This window comes from Ceratina calcarata, unplaced genomic scaffold (assembly GCF_001652005.2).
Source record: "Ceratina calcarata isolate Rehan_Ccalc_2016 unplaced genomic scaffold, ASM165200v1 scaffold551.2, whole genome shotgun sequence".
Taxonomy (NCBI): Eukaryota; Metazoa; Arthropoda; class Insecta; order Hymenoptera; family Apidae; genus Ceratina; species Ceratina calcarata.
Window position 1 is genome coordinate 577,459 of NW_017176693.1, and position 18,528 is coordinate 595,986.

The 18,528-nt window shown below is 42.0% G+C and overlaps 1 protein-coding gene and 1 long non-coding RNA gene across 3 annotated transcripts in view; one reads left to right on the forward strand and one right to left on the reverse strand.

Annotated features, from left to right (window-relative positions):
* Positions 1 to 1,413, forward strand: part of LOC108629005 (putative splicing factor, arginine/serine-rich 7) — an 84,776-nt gene extending 83,363 nt beyond the window's left edge. Inside the window, exon 5 of the mRNA XM_018031327.2 lies at positions 1,322 to 1,413. Within this exon, the coding sequence (XP_017886816.1) occupies positions 1,322 to 1,345 (24 nt within the window). The 3' untranslated portion in view covers positions 1,346 to 1,413. The remainder of the gene's footprint in view (positions 1 to 1,321) is intronic.
* LOC113464810 (uncharacterized) overlaps positions 1 to 18,528 on the reverse strand; it is a 133,747-nt gene that overhangs the window by 35,504 nt on the left and 79,715 nt on the right. The window lies entirely within an intron of this gene.

Consider the following 18,528-nt stretch of genomic DNA (forward strand, 5'->3'; position numbering starts at 1 on the left):
GTATGATTAACAATAATTGTGTGCACGTTTTATTCGAATTGAAATGGATTGAACAAAAATAAAGCAGACAGTAATTCTCAATTTTGCATTTTCCTCTGGACGGAATGACAGTCATTTTTTTTTTTAATAATATTTCTATTCATATCTTTCTCGGTTAATGAAAAATTTTCTACATTCACTCCTGATACGGTATGAATCACGGTTTTCTTTGTGTTCACTAATTGTACTATTTCTAGATGATTCTTTTTTCGAAAAGAATTTGCAATATGCAATCGAAATGAACGCGGCAGGAAAATTGTAGGAATGATCCGAACAGTCGCTATTCATCCAGTGGAGTTCGCGCGCGCACGTTAAACTTTAATTTAATAGATGGAGTTTCCGGCTGCGGAAGAAGACAAAGAGAAAGCAGCCGACGATCGCTCTTACCTTTTGCTCTGCTCGTCGTCGTTCCTCGCCGGCTCTTTTCCCCATCAGGGCTAATAAAATCGAAATGTCGCTGATTGCGGTTGTTAATTAAGTAACGAGCACTTCTCGATGGCGGATGGAATATAGAAGTCGAAGTTCAGATGAATGGCGTTAATTATCCCTGTGTTAGGCCGCGGTAGCTATTGATTGAAGTGAAACAAAACGGAGCTCGACGTGACACCGGATCTATCATTGAACGTTCTTTGGTCGCGCGAGAAATGAAATAGACGAACGCTAACATGGAAATTTAATAAAACGAATTGCACGCCTATGAAGCCTTCTGCAAATTACAACTTGCTGTCGAACGATCCGCGATCTTATCGATTGAAAATTTGCTAGAATGAATTTGAAGCACTTTACATGTTTTCAAAACATAGATCGATAATGTCTCAACTTCGTCGTATACATTCTTATATGTAAAGTGCTGATTACAAAGCGTGGTTGGAAGATTAACGATCTTCTGGCGGAAAGATTCCATAAATCATTGTTGCGCGAGAGACACTGTCTTCGAACTTCGACTTTACCACTAATCACAGGTCTCGTCTCAAAATTCCGTCCACGTCAATATCCACCTTCTTTCTCGTTCACTTCATTTGTAATTCTAGTTAAAGAATACATTCCTTCCTGTTTCATTAAGATGTCTTCGCGGGTTTAGCAAATAGAATTCGTATCAACTTCGTTTTTATTGCTCGGGATTGAACAAACCTTGAGAGACGTTCAAGAAAGGTCCATCTAACTACTAAGACTCTCCTGAGCTTCATAGCAATGTCTATTCTATATTTACAGTTGTAAGAACACTTTCTTTTCCCTTATTGTTGTCTTACATGATTTTAACATCATTTTCTGTTTGTTCCAGATACCTATCAGTCAGGGGTTCTAGAAATGAAGAGGGCCTCTTCGATTCTTGTGAGTGATAAAATTAACTATCAATAATTGTTACATTATTTAAACAATTGTTTTTGTAAATTATTGTATATTATCTCTTAAAGTTTAATTAATAAAGAAATAGTTGAAAAAGAATTCAAACGTGTCATTATTTATTTACCTTTAACTCTATCTACATCCAATCCCTGTCCCACGTCATCTTCACTTTTAAAAAATTGTATAAGTAAAAATAAGATAGAATATAAATTTAAGAAATTCTTGGAATCATGATGTCACAGCAGGAGTTAGTGCCACCTCCTATACTATCATGTTCTCCTAATGCAAAGTACGATTTTCGAAAGAAAAAAATCTTCAAAATTGGACGTCGTATCAGGAGAACATGTTCAACAAGATCTTTATTTCATTTTTAAACAAATTGTTACAGAATACAAATATCTGTACAATTTCACTGAAGATTTAATGAACTCGAATCACTAGTAGTAAAGCGTTGGCACTGCCAAAATTTATTTGAGACGAAAGTGGTAGGTACCGTGATAAGACACAAGTTTTGTCTGAAACATTTTTATGCTGACATCGTCATTCCGGAAACGCGACCGCTTTAAAATATATCAGTCGATAGAGACTTTTTTTATTTCGACGGTCTTTTTAACGTCCCTTTGATACCAGCAAGGGCGGGCGGACCTTCTTCTCCAAGCGGGAACAAAGGAATTCGTAATTCACGTTAGCCGCGGTATGGCATCGACTTCCGGCCACTCCCACCTATCATTCAACGGGAAGTTTTACGCGGGGCGCGGGCGTCCATTTTAAAAGCAGCTATACTTCCGAGTTTCGATACAACTCACGTTTTTACGAGCCATACGATACCCGAACAATGTTCCTTTCCTCGGACGATCAGTACGATAACTTGCGTTTGCATTTCACCGAGCATTAACATCTTCTCTTTTTTCTTTACTTGCTCTCAGTACTTAACGCTATGTTAATTTACGTGACCACTCCCGCGCCTTACTCCCTTCTAACCGAACTGTGTACATTCTCAATGATATTATCGTCCCTGCATATTTCTTCACAATCATTGCCGTACCCCCAACCCTCCCTCCTTTCAATAGGAAAAGAAGCCTCATAACGAGTGAGAAATAATGTATAAGATCGTGGCGTTATACAATTTTTAATTGCGTGCGAGGGTGTTGCGTGCATATATTTAGATAAAGGGATAATAAAATAAAAAGATTATAATCACTGTGCAGGAGCATAATTACAAAGCCGGTGTAATGAGCTTACGAACTAAAATACTTCCTGCATTCCCTTAGATACCTAACTGAAACTGGTCCCTTCTTACGGGGAGGTTAATTACGAATGCTCGGTATTCATCTGATAAGCATTCGGTGGGAGGAAAAATTGCGCTGAAGAAGATTTCATTATCTTTCCAAGTTAAAACCTGTGCCATTGATATTTCTACTGAGTCCGTCTCGACGCTCTGATTAATACGAACTTCTTGATGAAATTAAATATAATATAATTTAATAAATAGCAGACAATAATGCTAGTAACGAGAGCGCACGTGGCCGTGCAAATACACCAGTTCTTATTACTATTATATTGCTTTGGACATACTTAACGATCAGAAGAATTAGAATAATATTTAGACGGCTTGCAACACTCGTTCTTATAAGTGCATTCGAAAAAGTACTATTCCGATATCTGTGACTTGACAATGATTTACGATATGACACCGGATAACGTAGCGGCATAAATGATTGATACAAGCATGTATTATGTAACTTAACGCGATGTGAACGAGTCTCTGAGCGGGTGAGTCTGAAAGCTGCCATAAATACTTCAGACCACAGCCGTTTCAGCTCTGAATATAGCGGGCGCGGATTAACAAGTCGGTAATCGGGGGTTGGGCCGAGGGAAAAGTCCTTCTGATATTGAGACACAACGTGCATTTAGAGTCTCACGCCGCGCCACGCCACGCCGCCGTCGCCGCGGCGGCTAACGATGTTTAATGGTAAACTCGTAGTTATGCAGTTGATTTCGCGTAATGCCACGTTACCCGCAATATGGAAATCCGCGCTGCGTGAGGATAATACCCTGTCATATTGTGAGTGCCGCATAATATCATATTGCAATACATTAGAACGTGTGCGCGGGTGGCTCAGGCCGTTCAACCAGTCTCCTGTTCTCTCCCCTGCTTCCTATAGCCCGAGCCCTTATCATTGTAATTTCTACTTGTCCCTTATTAATCGTCGCAAGCTCCTTGTCGCGTTAATAATTACCAGAGCATGACTATACGGTTTCGTTTCTGATTTAAGTCAGCTTTCTCTTTGCCTTCCCTCTCTTCCTTCGTTCGCCTCGAAGAGCGAACGGGAATTATAATTTAGAGACGGAACGAAAGAAAGAGCATCGGATTTCGTGGAACGGCGCTGCTCTCCGAGACCAATTAAAGAATCTCTTTTGAACAATCAACTTCCGCGAGAGATCTAAATATTGAGACAACATTAACCGAGGAAGTTTTCGAGGACAGCATCGCACGGAATATAATCAAAGCAACGGAAGTTGAGAAACCGTCGCCCGACTAAGGGCGACTGCTGGCACATCGCCTCTTTCACCAGTTCCCGTGTCAATAGAAGGCGAAATTGTTTCGGAGATCGCGCGTCAATCGTTTAAATAAGTAAAATTCGAAAAGAAAACTTTTCAGTTCATGCTCTTCCGTTCTCTATTAAATATTTTTCGAACGAGCAACAGGAGGGTCTGAAAGTAAAATTAAATATACACTTGACTTTTATAAATGAAAAATTTATACAAGATATACATTCAATCCCCGGCGAATTTTATTCCCATCTCGTATTAATCGTTTCCGATACCGAAAGCTCTGTGGAGTTTAAAAAAGAGGCGGACTCGAATCCATGATCGATCGCTAATATCAAAATTCGTCTGTCCCGTCGGCCTGTTGTACGATTTCAAATTACGCGAAGAACGGAACTCTATCAATACTCACGGACATCGGAATCGGAAAATTCATCGACATTCAGGAAATTGATTTTCTATACGAATGCCAATGAAAACGAGTACATCTGATACGTGACACTTGCCCCAGTCTGTTTTTATCGAGCTAAAATCTATGCTGAACGAGCCTCGGTTTATGCGGTTCAAAAAGGACTAATAAAATCGATTTTACGTGATCGTGTTTATACTCAAAAAACGACACGGCTTTTAGGAGGAACTGTGAATGAAATATTTTCGTTTCGCGCGCGTTCAATCAGTGCCTAAAGTGATCTCAAATATTAACTTGCACACTAACTTCGAGCATCATTTATGAAATGATGCGATACATAGTACATAGTAGGTGCGCTAAGTACGAACTAACGAGTTTTAACAGGTGGTTTTCTGCCTCCGCGAACGAGCCACCCTGCGGAGTCCCCGACTATGTGCACATCCGCGTTGCTCAGACTCGTCAAACTTTCTACCTGATCAGGCAACAGCCCCGAAGAGGGGCAGAAAAACGTTATCCGCGAAGTTCCACGTATTATCTTCGGCTACTGTTTAGCATGCAAATCTGAAATTTCAATTAAAGAGCGAAGCGATACGACTTAAATATTCAACGTATTCATGCGTAGTCTTATCTTCGTATTCCGCTCTGCTCAACGGTGATGTTATTATTTTATTATACTGTTGGATGTTATTTCGTAATCGGAGAACGGCGTCAAATTTTAATTAACGTATAACGATATTACTAGTTATAACAACGTGATACTACTGCGTAATGTAATCGTCGTCAAATATTGGGTTGGCAACTAAATAATTGCGAAGTTTGTCGATGGACTTCTTATTTAAAATCCGCGATCACTTAGGTAGTTGCCAATATTAAAAACCGTATTTCGCAATATTCAGAGCCAAACCGTTCGAGAGTGGACTGAGACGATACGAAAGAGGTAAGAAATATACGACGATGATAACGCATTTTGCCTCTTTTTTCTTAAACATGATCGGGAACTCGAAATTATAGTTCGTGAGCAGTAACGAGGGATCAGCGGTAAGCATTTCGCCGAACTGGGGGCTTAATGTCGGTGTTCCAAGGATAATTTCACCCTGTTCCCCTCCGCGAGTCGTTCCCGCGTGTATCTAAAAATTCGAGTGCTCGATAAGACCAATTCCCAGACCGAAAATGATATCGCGGCTAATCGTAATCCTCGAGAATCGTCGTTGCCCCATAGAGGAATAAAGCGTCGATCTTTGATAAAGAGCATCGATATTATCAGAGATCATCGTTCAACAGAATAGTAAACACTGTGTCGTAATTAAATTTCGTATAATCAGTGCCGTTGATAGTCGCACGGTACACTTTTCGTCAATCAAAGCGATTCTTCTCGGCAATTAAGCGAGCCCGTAGGCACGTGTTTGCACTTATCAAATCCGAGACACGCGCGAAAAATTACACTTGATCGATGGACACTGATCGACCGTTTGATAGGCACGCAACTTTTTCTTTGAAACCTTTATTACTATCAAATTACGGTACAATTTTCCTTCGATCGTAACGCTTCAGACACTGTCGCCGAACGTAAATAATAATAAGTGGTAAAACGATTTCATTCGTTGATGTGTACTTCTTCAAAGAAACACGTGATAACGAGAGAACAGGGGACGATTAATTGCGTGAAGAAATGTTCCGAATCTCTTTCATCGGAACGGGTAACAATTTCGTCGGGACGAAGGAGTTTATCCTCGCGCAGTCGACGATAGTGCCGAGGAGAATGGCACGCACGAAGGCCGGGTAGAGGAAGGAGCAGAAAAATAGAAAAAGGAGGGAAAAAAAAAACGAGCGACTCCCCTTCCTATCGGCAGTTAAAGCCACCCCAGCATGAGCTGAACACACACTCCCGAGGGTGCGATATTCATATGAATGACCGGCCAGTCAAAGTGATAAGATATAAGTCGACGGCTGGTGGCCATCCACGGCTATTTGCATAATGTAAGGCCCTCGTTATGTACGCCCATTAACCTCCGCGCCCCTTATGTGTCCCGTCGTCTTCCACGGCGTCCTCCACTCTGCTGATCATTTTCCACGGCCGGGCCACTCGAACGAGAGGAATTTACACCGACACCGGTCCGCGCCACCCCATCGAGATCAGCCTCCCTGACATAATAATGCTTTATAGTCTGTTAAGAACGATGATGCGAAGGCTGCTTTATGACTCGATCCGATCGCGGAACATCCAGTCGAGATAGAATCCTTTATCGTCAGATTCAACGATAGTTTAAAGTATTTCCAGTTTATTTTGCAACGCGTTCAACTTCGACTGAACCGTCGCGCCGGTATTTTTGCCGATATTTCAGAAACCACTGAGAATCGTATCTTCGAAAATATTTGTTTCAATTTCAATTTCATTTCGTAGGGTTCATCGATACGTAACAAATGATCGAAACATTTGCCATCGCCTTATTGAAAATATTGATTTCCAACCGTTTCCCTAGGCATGTCGACCTACTTTCTGTATCGGTCCGTTTATCAAAAAATCGAAGACCCATGTAGATCTGTTCTTAATCCTCATGCACGCACAAATAATGCCCGTCTACTTGAAACTGTTTAATTTCACGTAACAAATTTCCCAAGTTTATGTTGTTTCGTTTCAGCGCGGCGCGCAAGAGCCGAGATTAATTCGCCTGCAAAGTACGAACTAAAATTCAAAACAGTGTCGTTTCGGTCGAAGTAGAAGCAAAAATGGATGCGGAGCCAGTTGTTTGCATGTATAATGCAAGAAATATTCTGTAACGGTAGAGAGCCGTACGAACGCGTGCACACCGCGGCGTACATACATAGTTCAGTGCCAGAGATAATGTCTGAGTTGTGCGCGCAACATCCACTGTGCGGGAAACAATCGCCGCGATACGATCTAATTTCTGAGGGTAGAACTTTACTTTAATCTCAAAACGTCCGCCGGCATGGAGAAACAATATTTTCCATACGGCGTCGCTGCCGCGCCGTGTAATAGACACTTTTATCTGTCCTCGAACAAGCGTTCGCCTCTAAAACGTATCGCGGAACTAAACTCGAGGCTAGCGTTCCCGATTCGCTGTAGCATTTATTTCTTTCTACGTACATTTTCTAATAAATTAATATCATCATACGATAGCTGACGATTCGATATCGAATAAAAGCTCATTGCACGTTCAATCAAGAAATAAAACTGATATAGTATCCACAATATAAAACTTTACGGCGTAGCATTTACAAAAATACGTACTACGAACGCGAACATTTAACTGTAATTTATTAATGACGGTTATTTGAAGTTCTGGAAGCGCATTTCGAGCACCGTACAAATTCGATCAGATTCGCCTTCCATAAATTAAGACATTAAATTTTAAACACTGTCTAATAAGTTTTAGTAATCGGTAATATAATGAAAAATTATAAATTATGTACAAATATTGATGAGGATATTTCTGACTGACATCGCGGAACATCTGAGACTTGCGCATTACGGGTCTATTTAAAGTTTAAATCGTGATCGTAATACCGTTCAAAACCGAGCAGCGGTAGAAACGTCATAAACCGATTTTCACTCGACGAGTATGCTGCTCTACTTCGTGTCCGAAACTGTTCCAGATTAGTATACTTCGATGGTAAAATCGAGAGAGAGAGAACGCGAAGGTAGACGACGAGCGCGCATTTATGCGTCGTGGTCGATCGCGGCTTCCCAAGCGTCGTTCTATTTAATTAGTAGGCTCGCTCCACCGCGGCGAGTATTGTTTCTCGTAACCGCTTTTTTAACGGATGCGAAGTGGCAAGGAAGACGGAACGAAAACAAGAGACACGAGAACGAAGCGGGGGAGGAGGGAAGAAAGATACAGGGAACGGACGAGAGGGAAAATCCAAAGAGGCCGGAAAAGAGTGGTCTCGTAAAGCAGATAAATAATAGAGTCGTTGACTTCATGACTCGACTCGCTTACGACTCGTTTTCGCGGACTTCGACCCTTCGTACTGCTGCTCCTCCTCCTCCTCCTCCAACGGCCCCGGCGTGCTGCCCGGTTGGTTTTTCTCTGTTATGTCGAACAATACTGAAAAGAAGTCTGAGAACGGCGGGCGAGGAAGAAGCGAAAGGGTGCAGGGGACCGAAGGACCGGGGGCTTTAAGCCGCGAGACAACCATGTCCGATTAATTGTGCCCGGAGGACTCGTGGACTCAAAGAGTATAATTCACCCATGCTATTTTATTCCTATTAACGGCAAAGCCTTTGGCGACGAACCACCGCCCGTACGCCCACCCTCTGCGGGGTCGTCGCGCGGCTGGATTTTTCCCCGCCCCGACTCTTCCGATTACGCGTCCGACACGGATCTCGGGAAATCGGAGTAATTCCGAGCGCACGCGTGAAAGGTCACAGCAATCTTTTAGCGGGTTGCAACATTTATTTTCGCTACGGCGCAGCGCTCTCGTTCAGATATTCTCTTTCCCAAACACCGTAAATAACGTACCGTGACAAGAGATAATGTCAACGGCGGTAATATCAATAGCTGCAGATGGTGAAACGAGGTAATCCATCTGACAAATAGATACGCACGAATGGGTTTAATTTCACTAACCATCGCAGATTTGTACGAATCCCACCTATTAAAAAAGAGTGATATCGTTCGATTTGATTCGAGACTTATCTCGCTCGTGTCTAATTTATACGACGAAAAAATACTGACGCGTCCTGCAAACTTTGCTTTATTAGGCAGACCCCGTGTCCTCGGACACCCTATTAAAAGTATCTTTGTAATCCGTTTCGTTAAGGACGTCGTTATCACTAAAGGATACCTTCTCAAAGATGCTTTAATACCTTCTCAAAGATGCCTCGGAACCTATTGAACCACATCGAGGCACTTCACGCTATTTAAAACGATCGATAATAATGTCCATAGGATGGAACAAATCGACAGCTACTCGCGAACATATTTTATTAAGTTAGAAGATCTCGATTCACTTCTGTGACCCGGAAGAGTAAATCTACCTGGACTGTTTGAAGTCGCCGCAACTCCAAAGTCGGGCGTTAAACGCTAAAGATGGGATTGACATTGATTTACATTCGTTTCGTATTGCCAGCCGGGAAGTGGGAACGATCAGGTGGAACTACTAACTGGTCGTCTGCCGGGGACGAGGATGGAACCGAAAGACGCAGGATCAGCAGTTTTTTGCAAACTCTCAGGCACCGCGCTACTTACTACTACCCACCGACCTATTCCCCAAGAATTTATGTCGGTCAGAGCTCATTCATTTTCGACGTGTATAAACCCCTCTTGCACTTTCGAACGATTCGACGCGGTAGTTCGATCCCTCCCTGCTCGCCAGATATCGCCATAAGCACCGGATAAAGATATCGTTGAAAATTTCCACCGCGAATTTCCCTTAATAAACTCTCCCCGACGATTCGAACAGAACCGGAAACATAAATTATTCAACTCACGGGATACTTCATATAACTCGTTGAATTAAATAACACGTTAACGTGTACTTTTATTTCTTTATATATTTTATGTATATACATATGTATGTAAATATACATTTGGTCTATTCCAAGCTGCCTTTATGAAAAGTTGTACAATATAATGAAAGTGATTTATTCTCGCTACACTTCGCTGCCTGAGCCAACGTTCCTCGCGTGAGAGTGACGATATACGAAAATGAATTATTTAGAGAACAATTGAAGAGAACGGAGTTACGAACGCAACGGAAACACATTCACTCTTCGGAGGTCGGAATCAATCATTATTTCCATTCCAGTTGTTTCTACCCCTTTCGCCCAGCCACCGACGTTTACTTTCTTGTCTTTAAATACTTACGAGTGAAGTAGTCAACATGATACTCGAAATCAATTGGAGAACTCACCTGGAAAAAGAAAGTAACATTATTATTACGAAGCAAAAGGCAATTGCATCGAAAGTATAGAGTAAGACGATGAAATCGTAAAGATACGAATTACTGAAATGATAAAATTGCCTCGCCTCGGGAAACGAGAAAATAAAGTTGAGAAGGTCGTGACGCTTTTCTTTGGTCAATTAGTAGAACCTTTCTGATGTATTTAATTTAGGATCGATCGATCAAACGACTTGTAGGAATCGGTTAGAAACGATCGGGGACATGGGGAAACGACGGTAAACGACCTGACCAGACGGACGACCGAGAGATTGAACGATACGCGATTCAAGATTTCGTCGATAAGAACGCAAACCCGACACTCGATAATGATGCCCATGAGAATGAGTCAACCATTAAACGGCAGACGTCGACTTAAACGATTAAAGAGGAACCGTTCACGTTCGCCTCTTCTCTTAAACGACGAAGAATAATGGTTCAAATGAGTACTAGCATTTGTCAGACTAAAGCAATTTACCTGAATTTGTTTCATGAGAACATAAGAATGCGAGACTCTAGACTAGACGTACATATGAAAATTCAACCTGTGCACTGTAATTAGTTTTACCTTTAAACGAGGCAGTCGTTTCAAGGATCGAATTTGTCACGATCGAACGGATGCCATAAATTATAAAAGACGTAATATGTCATAGCAGAATATGTAAATCATAGAAATATCGAGTATAGACGTGGTACAAGCGTACGTGGTATTTTGGAATGCATACGCGAGCTGAAGCGGATTTTTCAAAACGCAAAAAATAAATACAGAAGGCTCTTCTTTTTGTATAAAGCTTTGGCTCTATTGTGTTATAGATGCGAACCGCGAATGCAAGTCTTTTAAATCAATTTTTCTCGTGTTAGACTACGCCGCTATGTTGACTCGAAAAAATGCAGTTTCCTATTACGCTCGTATTATTTACTTCAAATATAGATTTTAGTAAAAGAAATTGATTTCTCGTTGCTAAGTACTCATTTTACAAGATGTTGCATTTTCAAGAATTTAAGCTGCGTTTTTGGCAAAATTTATGAATTTCTTAGGTTCACATCGTCTTTTTTGACGATCACCTTTCACGAATATCGGAAGGTACGACGCGAGGCATTTTTTCTGGTGAAATATTTATATTTCGTACTGTCCGGAGTATAGCCCGTGACGGAGAACAAGCCCTGCCGGGGCGTACGACTATAGACATGCAACACGTGTCGGTAAGTATCCGGCGTACAGATAGACTGGTCAGTAAATAATTTAGCATCCCTTGCCGCCCGGCAGTCTGCCGCCCTGTTCGTAAATCCGCGATGCAGCCCCTCTTCTCCCACCTCCCTCCGTTGCCCCTTTTACCCTTTCTCGTTACCGGAACGTGAATCCATTACGGCACTCCGGGCATACTTGTATAACTTGTATACGCGCTGTCCGTAATCGAGACAGCCGATTGACATCTGTCCGCGATGTTGTCGCTGCTTCGACTGAAGTTTCGTTGTTGCGCCGGGAAAAGTGAACACGGCCGACCGACAGTTATTATATCTTCTGTTTTGGAAAAACAATTTCAGCTTTTCCCAATTTTCAATTGAACATCGACGATCTAGACGGGTTTTTGTTAGAAGCGACGACGAACCCGTGGATATTCAGGTATTCCCAATTCCCATCAAAAGATCGAGCCAAGGGAGTTTCGGTGAAAGCGGAATAATAAAATTATCATCGGTGAAAAAATTTAGAACTTTTCACGCGAACCGGTGCAACTCCGCGCTGGCAGAAATTTTATTAAAGTTACGACAATGAACATCGTAAGAGAGGATGTGAAATTACCATTCAATGCAAACGCTGTTTTTCTCTGATCGAATGTTTGAATCACCAAAAATAATTTGAACGTTCCGAAAGTTTCGACGAATAAATTTTCGAAATGAACAGAATCTCGCGAGAATCTGGCAATTAAGAATGGGCGTTAATGAAGTAATTAGGAAAATGTGAAGCTGCAACTCCTCGTTCATGTTTGAACCAAGAGTTTCTGTTTCTATCACGGAAAAGTGTCAACCGCGTTTAAAGTTATGTTTGTGAGTTTAACGCTCTTGTCAGATTTTGCATGCTCATTCCGAGGTAAAGCGAACAAGTAGAACTTCATTCGGCCGCCGTTGCACAGTAACCGAACTTGGTGTTTGGTCACTGGCAATCTAACAACTACACGGTAACAACGCTTATCAAGCTCTGAGAACACAGTTTCTTTGTGCTTGCACGTACGATACTCCTTACGAGTGCCAATATCGAATTTTTAGTAATAAGAGAAATTCTTATCGCTTGTACAGATACAGAGATCGGTATCCGAATAACGGTATTGGAACGAAACATTTTTCATCATTTGGGACGTGATACGGCAAGTCTGAAACGATCAAGAGGGAAGCTTTGCAAACGTTGATTCGTGTCAATCAACTCGGTGATCAATCTACGTAGTAGACTATCTAGGACTGGAAGTGTTTCCAATCATGGATGGATAAAATAAGCAAAGAAGTGGAATCGTTATTAATACTTCCACATCGCGAGCAGCAAGTTAAATTCCCTCGCCGACGAGGTATTAAAAATCAATTTTCTCAATAAACCCGTTTCGTGACGTTCCCTGATTACTTTTCCCTGATTCTTCGTCCGTGCCAGGGCGAAACACAGAGAAGCACGGCATCATATACGTTAAATTTATTTCGCGATTCGGGCCGAGATCCTCTTTCTAACGATAGTCGGAGCGCCGACGTTCCCGGGACGCAGTTTAAGAACTAATCTAATTCAACCCGATTCCCGATAAACCGGAATAAAGCACTTCCGCGGCATCGGGCATCAACGCACGACGTGTGAACAACGCAGATGCATTAGCGGGAACTCTCGTTGAAAAGTTCCACCCTTGCACCCCCCCGTTTCGAGATCAAGAAGTTTCTCGCATTTGGATACAACTTTCACGGAGAAGCTTAATCTATTCCCGTCCGAACGGCGCAGCAGAGCGGCGTGAACGCGTTGGATTTACAGGCTCGTAATTTATGACCGCCTTCTTTTTCCTCGCGTGAACGCGCCCCGCGAATCGCGCTTTTCCACGCTCGTTCCCTCTCGCCCGTACACCACCCGATGTACCTACTACGCGTTATTCTGCTTCCTGTTCGATGCTCTTCCACCGCGAGCAACGAAATTTACAAGTTTCAGAATGCAGTGCAAAATGATAAATTTTACGAGAAATCACCGAACGAAGACAAAGCTTTTTGTTGGTTCACGATGAAAATCTAATTGAGGCTTCCCACGTGATTCTTGTGCCTGTACGCTCTTTTTTAAATTTAATTCTGTCCGAGTGACGATGCGCCAATTCCGTGTGTCGAATACGCGTACGATGATTACCGTAGCAAATTCTCAGTAATTTCTCTGTACTGTCTCATTGGCAATTTTAGTAAAAACCTAAACCGATTTCTCGCGCTCGAGAATTTGAAGACTTCCGCGAAAGCGTTAAGAAGATTTATAGGGGCAATCACGTTGACAAATTCGTATTTTATGATAAGGTACTAGCGAGAACTACGTAATACATCCTTACAGGGAATACGAGCTTCGGGGTCGAGTACCTGGGTGGTATTTCGTAGGGTGTTTCTAATCTTGGTAAGTGTCGGATGAATCTAGTTAGATCTGGGTTAGATTCAGATTTATCTTTACAGTTCGCAATAACCACAGTTTTTCGTTCTCAGCCAATCTGACGTAAAATATGAAATCGTGGAACTCGCCAAAACCGCGATACCTTTCCGAAGATACCTTTCCTATTTCCATTCATACGAGCAGGGATGGGATTCCGAATTTCATATTCCCCCGAAGGTTCATCACCCGATATATGTACATAGATCACAAATTGCGTTACCCAGCCACGTACTTCATAACTGATTTCTACGTAAACAACTTATTCCGACGTATCGATTAGAATGAGTATTAAGTACCATTGTACACCGGCAACCATGGACATTAAAGGGGTGGAAACCGTCCTCAAAGTTGGGACTGCATAACATATTTTGATGTATATTTCGAGAACTATGAGAAATAGACAAATAGTTTACATTGACGAAATGTGTGTTTTCAAACGTTTGCAGATTTGCAAAAATTCAATTTGCATAAATGATATATTAAAAAATATGACTTCTCTGATAATTCATCATACTAAATATTAATATATTTTATTCAAAATTTACATGTGGCTATTATGGGACCATGTGATCTCGATATGCTCTCTTGTTAGTGAATAAGCTCATTGGAGGATTAACTCGTGGTGAACAATACTGTCGGAGAATGAGTACAGCCGCAGAAATGACAATTGTACTGGCACGTGTGCCACCGCCCCATGTAGAAATAATTTCATTTAATCTGTCGGTAACGATCGAAAGGTAATGTCTATTTATCGCATCATTGATCGATTCTACCGAAACGAGCACGAAGGATCGTCTTTGCACGCGTGATCTTCGTCCTGCCGATCGTCCGAGGACAAAGCGATGGTGCACGGAACCGGCACGAGGGTCGGCCTCCGGGCTGGCATTAAAAAGAATTCTGGGAAACGATCAGAGGGGAGGATTTCGTTCTAATCTATTCGACAGATAACGATCGGTCTGCCGTGGGGTACGGTAAAAGGGGTAAAGCGCGGTGAGACGTGGGGTAGCCGGCGAGGGGTACTGGCCCTGAGCACGCGGGGAGACGACGGGGTGTGGGGTTCTCGAGCAGATTGGCTTGCATGGCAGAAACTCCCGAAGTCGGAAGCTCGTTATGTGCAGCACGCAAACACACGACTCGAAATTATCTTCGTAATTAACTGCACTTCTTAACATAACGCATGGCGTGCCAACCGGGCCAGACGGCGGGAATACGTATTTGGCGGAATCTACCAAGAGACGATATGTAACTCGAAACTGGCACCAGCTGCTAGCCGCCGCCTTTCTGGACGCTCGCTACCCGTGTGTACGTATTACACGTGCTTACGTATCCAAGCTGTACCACGTACCACCGTGACGTCCCGTAACTTGTCGCACCGTACGTCCTACCGGAGAAAAGTATTCCCCGCGTCTCTACGCGGGTTATGCGATCTGGGTGGAGCACACCCGGCCGGATACATAAAATTCCGAGTGCACGAGCTCGCCCTTTGATCGCCGGTCACTTCTACCTTTTACTGCTTCTCGCGACAGTCGATCGGTAAAAATTAAAAACCAACATTCTCAGCCTGAAATGTACAATTGATGACAGACACTGTTTATAGAATTTAATGTAATAATAAAAATGTACTAAGTCATCTAATAAAACAAAGACATTAAAAATTGTTGCACATCTGTTCAAGGAAACTTAAGTGAATAGCATCTGCATATCGTTAAAGAAATTGCTCTTATGAGACACATTAATAGAAATTGATATAAAGAACGAAGAAAAAATGTTTAATCAATCTCAGATGAAATTGTAATCCACTTTATCCAGAGGTATAATTTTATACCGCTGGGAACAATACCACGGAACGGATCAGGTGTTTACCCGGGAATCGTAGTCAAATTCTGTGTTACGAAATTTATTAATACAATCAACGGTGACTCTCAGTTAATAAATTGAAACGTCGGACGATTACGAATAAAATTTTATATACACGAATTGAATTGGAAGACACTTGACTGAAAAATTGTATCGAGAACACAAAGGAGAAGCGGTGAGTTTCGCAGTTGGTTCTTTGATGCTCCCAGCGACGACTACACAAAATGTTCTGTCTCACGGTTTATCTATAGAAATCAAATACCTGCCGTACAGAGAAACAGCCCCGCGCAAAATTCAGCCGTGCCTAAAAGGTTAATAATAATGGCAATTATATTATTTTTATTGATGATAAGAAAAATTTGTATGTTGGTTTATTCCAAAAACGGACAGAACTTTCCGGTAGACCTAATACATTAAATCTAAGTACGTTCCCTTCATGAAATTATTATGAAATGTAAGAAAATGTATACGTGTCGCACTACTTTATATTTCCGGGGTACACATGTAAGTGGACGTATCGACGTACGTACACCTACGTCCGATTAACACATTCTCGATGTTCGCTTTGAGCATCGCGATTTCCATTCATTACGAGCGTAAAGAGATAGTCCTGTGGTAGAACAGTTAAATTGCCACAATGGCTGTTTACCTGCGCTGTGCATTGTTTACCCACAATCGATTTTCATTCTATTGTTTTTCACGCCTACGAACAGTCCCAGACCCCTTCTTCTACGCACTCTACGAACCATTGATTTTCCCTGTGTTTCCCGATGTGTCGCGTCCCGCTAAAAATTTGTAAATATGTACGATATACATACGTGTACACGTACGTACGTACGTACACGCGATTTCGTTGCGCGTCGTTAATTGACGGCTTAAACGAATCGTTTTGTTTCGTTGCGTGATACCGAAATACCGTTGTAATTATATAATTGATATGCACTTTTACTGGGATCAATCGTCCCATTTCACCCGAATAATTTCATGTCCGAGTGAACGAATTCGGCTATTGATTTCGTTATTCAATTTAGGGTGTTAATGAAAATTGTAAACTCGTTCAAACGCAAACAATTTAATAATAGTGAGCTTAAGACCGACGACGAACGCTGTTTTCCCAATGAGACTGCAATCATATTTTAATTAATTACTGCTGTATAGCGGTATCAGACTCGAGTGGATTTCGCATTCCTTCCGTTCCTTGAGAAGAGTGCGATTTTAATTAATTTCTTGTTTAATGCCGACGATTTGTAGAGCGCGAGAAGAAACGAAAAGGAACTGCAGTTAATGGCCGCGACTCGCGTTAAAGTTCGCTAACACAATTCTTGGAAACGTTTCCACATAACACGGCTAAGCTTGATACGTTCCGGGAAATACCGGTGGAATTGTCGATAAGTCATGTCAAGCGTTAGCTATTAACAAACTGTTCTTCGCAACTGGAACAGTCAATATCCTCCAGCGCTTTTCTTATGCAGAGAAATAATCTTCAGATGTAACAACGATACTCGTAAAAGTAATAATTAAAAGCGCATACGTAGTGAATTAAAAAAGAGCGATGAAACGATTATAGAACCCCGCAGGTCAGTCGATCCCCCGCGATCAAAACGAAAAGAATTTTTCAACGCACAGCTTCAGGGAGAGCTAAATAGCCGAGACTGAGACACAAGCAAGTTGTAATAGTTTTCTCTGCAGAACCTGGGCAAACTGACGACGCGACGCGACTCGACTCTGGGACAGCCAAACAACTGCGCCGGGTTTAGTTGACGACGCGAAAGTTCCTCCTCTCTGTTGTTCATTGTGTTTTGCTTGTTGGTTTTTGCTTGATGCGCCCGCACGACGGAGTTTCCGTAACGCGTTACATTTATTTAATATGCGGTTCCGCTTTGTGGAAATAACCGGCCGCTTACGACCCGGCTGCTGGCCGATGAACAGCAGTCGTTCTTGGCCTGCGGATACCCACGATTCGACGGGATCAACAAAAAATATATTTAATCGTTCTCAAGACCACGAACCTCTCACGAATATAAAATTAATTATGGGGGCGTTTTCCTTTATAGGAAAAATTGGAAAGAACTCGTTCATTACATTTCTAATACGTTCATTACTTTCAAAGAATTTTGACTGTGTAATATAATTTTCTAGCAATCATCTTTCATTCGCAGACGAGAACACAGCTTCTCTAGTAAAAATTTAAAAACAGCGTAAAGTTAAGTTTTACGAACGCGCCGTTAAAGCTTTCCACTTTTCTTCATTACTTTTCATAGTTCATTGTTACGACTGACACGAGCATCCCAAACATATGTCGACGATCTTACCTTCGAAAGGATCTATAAATTCTATGTGAACGTAACGTAATGGGTCGTTAGATTCACCGTGACGTCAGCACTAGTGTAGTGACGATAAAATCCTATAGATGCACTTGGAGGATATGGTCATATTAAAACTTTATGTAACGCTACCGTACCACTCGCTTGTTCCGATTAATTGAAAATTAAACAGGAGTCATATCGCGATCACTTGTTATTAAAACTACTTATCCCTGCAACGTAATTTCTCAATCTATAACTTTCGCGAACTTGTGACCATGAAGGTGACACGGTGACGTGCTTAAAGAAACGAATTATATTTCGCTCTACCTTGCTGATATTTTCTTGTCCGCGTTCGTCAACCTGTTTCGAAATGCCGCTTTTTTAAGCGTCATCGTGCTGCCTGTCGCTACGCCCGAAGCAACCTTCGTATCGCGTCAAAGGCGACCGAGCCGCGCGCGAATACATTTTTCAAC